Below are 2,854 nucleotides of genomic sequence, written 5' to 3'. Positions count from 1 at the left end.
TTTTTGAGACAGGGTTTCTCTGTAGCTTTTGGAGCCTGTCCTGGAACTAGCTCTTGTAGACCAGGCTGGCCTCGAATTCACAGAGATCCACCTGCCTCTTCCTCCTGAGTGCTGGAATAAAAGGCATGTGCCACCACCGCCCAGCTTAAATTTTTTTTCTAATATTTGGTGCTGACTGAGAAATGAAATGAATAGTCAGGACCGTGGCTCCCACTGGGGAGGCTGAGTCCAGTCTAGTACATTGAACCATGGTCTCTTGTAATCGGTGTAAAAAAATGACTGGGTTTTTTGTCAGTGTGATTTCCCAAAGATTATCGAAATTAACTATTTTTTTCTTAGACCATCTCTGTACCCTGAAGAAGGCAGCAGACCATGATGTCCCACCTCTGTTGCCCATTTTGGCCTGGTTGATAATCCCAGTGTGTTTCTGTGGCTGGCAGGGCCACTTCCCCCACAGGGACTGTGCTGTCCACTAGGTGGGTCTCATCTGCATACTGTCTAGCTGCTGCCTGAATTCTACTTGGCTCTTCAGAAGTGAGAGTAGAGGCCTGGATGACAGAAATCATGCCAGGTTAAATCGTAGGCCTGGGACACATAACGAAACTCCTTAATATAAACAGAAGGATTAGCAGAGAAGGAACCCAACTGCTTTTCTGTCCTCTCGGGAGGTAGCAGGAGCTGATGGCATCACTAAAGTCCATGTTCCCTTCTCTTTTCCGGACCTCTCTCAGACAGAAAACATCTAATTCCTCAGAGCGTCACTGTGCAAAGTCGGGCAGGTGCACATCTCTTGCCCGACTTTTCACAGTGATGATCTAACTTGTATCTTTGGAGATGCCACAATGGTGGTAAACTTTGGAAGGTTCTCCCTGGGAAGTCTTTTGACAATACAGGCTTGAGTATCCCTTGTCTGAGGAATTAGACGTTTCTTTCAGATTTGTTGTCTGGGTTTCTGTCCTGCCCGGTTCGCGCAATTGTTAAGTCCCAAAGAAATTGCACAGAGGTCTACATTAGTTATAAACTGATTGGCCCATTAGCTTCTTATTAACTCTTATAACTTATATTAGCCCGTTATTCTTGTCTATGCTAGCCACATGGCTAAGGCACCTTATTCAGCAGGGCAGTCACATCTTGTTTCTTCTGTGGCTGGGTCAGGACTGCAGACTAGGACTTCCTTCTTCCCAGAATTCTCCTATTTTCGTTGACCCATCTCTACTTCCTATCTGGTTGTCCCGCCTATACTTTCTGCCTGGCTACTGGCCAATGAGTTTATAACTAATGTAGACCTCTGCATGATTTCTTTGGGGCTAAACAGCTGTGGGAACCGGGTAGGACAGAAAACCCCCACCAACACAGATTTGAGATTATTTGTGTATACACGATGACATAATCTTTGGGAACACCCAAATCCACATGTGACATTCATTCATGCTTCATCTACACCTGATCAATGTAGCCTGCTAGTGATTTTATACACTTTGTTTAGTGCGCCCACCCTCAGACTGCAACCATCACAAGGTTAGGGCAGAATTTTCCATCGTAGTGTCACACCAGGGCTCAGCGTTTTCCATTTCAGAGTTGTTTCAGCCCCTGAGTCACAGTTTTGGATTTGAGACTCCCAACCTGTTTCTTATGCAATGAAGGTAGCGGGTGATAACCTCTGCTTCTTTCCTTCTCCGTGCAGTACAAGCATTAAGTACTCACATGCGGGAGAGACAGATGGCTCCAGACTCCTGGTTGTCTGTGATGTTGCCCTGGGAAAGTGTATGGACTTATTCAAGAAGGACTTTTCTTTAACCAAGGCACCTCCGGGCTATGACAGTGTGCATGGAGTTTCGAAAACAGCCTCTGTCCCCACAGACTTTGAGGTATTTTATTTCGGGAAACATGCAGACGTGGGGTTATGGGTCAGTAGCTAAGCCCTTGCAAAGCACTTAAGAACAAATCGAACAATCGGGCAAACAAACAACAAAAAAAGCCAAAACAGACAAAATGGGCCCCAATGTGCAACCACCAGCCCCAGAGGGTTGTTTCTATTTTTATTAAATATGTTTTCATTGAAGTCATGCCCATCTATCTACCACCCCAATTCAATCTTTGCTAAGTTAACGAATACGAGATTCTGCCTCTCTGGGAACCTCTGGCTGCTCTTTTCTTCTTCACCTCCTGTCATTTCCCATTTGCTCTAGGATGATGAATTTGTTGTTTATAAAACCAGTCAAGTTAAAATGAAATACATTGTTAAATTTCGCATTCCTGGAGACCAAATAAAGGACTTCCATCCTGATGAAAATACTGAATTAGAGGAACACAGAGCTGAGCCTTCAAATGTTTCAAAGGTTGAAGGTAAGACAAATTTCTTGAGTGCTATTTTATGAGATAATATAAAATGGAAATTTTTTTCAAAAGCATTTATATTCATGTTTGATAAGCAGCACCCATGATCTCCTATTTCATTTTATCTTTTATCTTGAACATATAAAAGATGAAGTGATCTCAGAATCCCCCACTTTGTCACTAGCATGCCTAAATTTGGGGATTGTGGTGACTCCCCTGCAGGCTTTATAGCAGACAGGGAAAAGGGCATCCATGAAGAATGAAACTCTGCTCAGCCCGATTTTATTGTAACCAGTGCTGGATAACTACTTCTAGAGTCTGGTCCAGATCATTTTACTTTAGCCATATTTAAGCCCAGCACAATTTTGGAAAAAAGTATTCAGATAACAATTAACTCAGCCCCAAGTGTGCAATTTTTTTTTTTTCAAGACAGGGTTTCTCTGTGGTTTTGGAGCCTGTCCTGGAACTAGCTCTTGTAGACCAGGCTGGCCTCGAACTCACAGAGATCTGCCTGCCT

At 43.7% G+C, this 2,854-nt stretch overlaps 1 protein-coding gene across 2 annotated transcripts in view; it reads left to right on the top strand.

Moving 5' to 3' along the window:
* The window catches only part of Parp4 (poly(ADP-ribose) polymerase family member 4), a 104,057-nt gene that overhangs the window by 41,939 nt on the left and 59,264 nt on the right, over window positions 1-2,854 (top strand). For both annotated transcript variants that reach the window (XM_026783255.1, XM_013349240.2), the window contains exons 13-14: window positions 1,685-1,868; window positions 2,190-2,346. In XM_026783255.1, the coding sequence (XP_026639056.1) occupies window positions 1,685-1,868; window positions 2,190-2,346 (341 nt within the window). The remainder of the gene's footprint in view (window positions 1-1,684; window positions 1,869-2,189; window positions 2,347-2,854) is intronic.

This window comes from Microtus ochrogaster, chromosome 17 (genome assembly GCF_000317375.1).
Source record: "Microtus ochrogaster isolate Prairie Vole_2 chromosome 17, MicOch1.0, whole genome shotgun sequence".
In the NCBI taxonomy this organism is placed as follows: domain Eukaryota; kingdom Metazoa; phylum Chordata; class Mammalia; order Rodentia; family Cricetidae; genus Microtus; species Microtus ochrogaster.
Note: the sequence above shows the minus strand (reverse complement) of the source record. Positions and strands in the feature narration are given on the sequence as shown.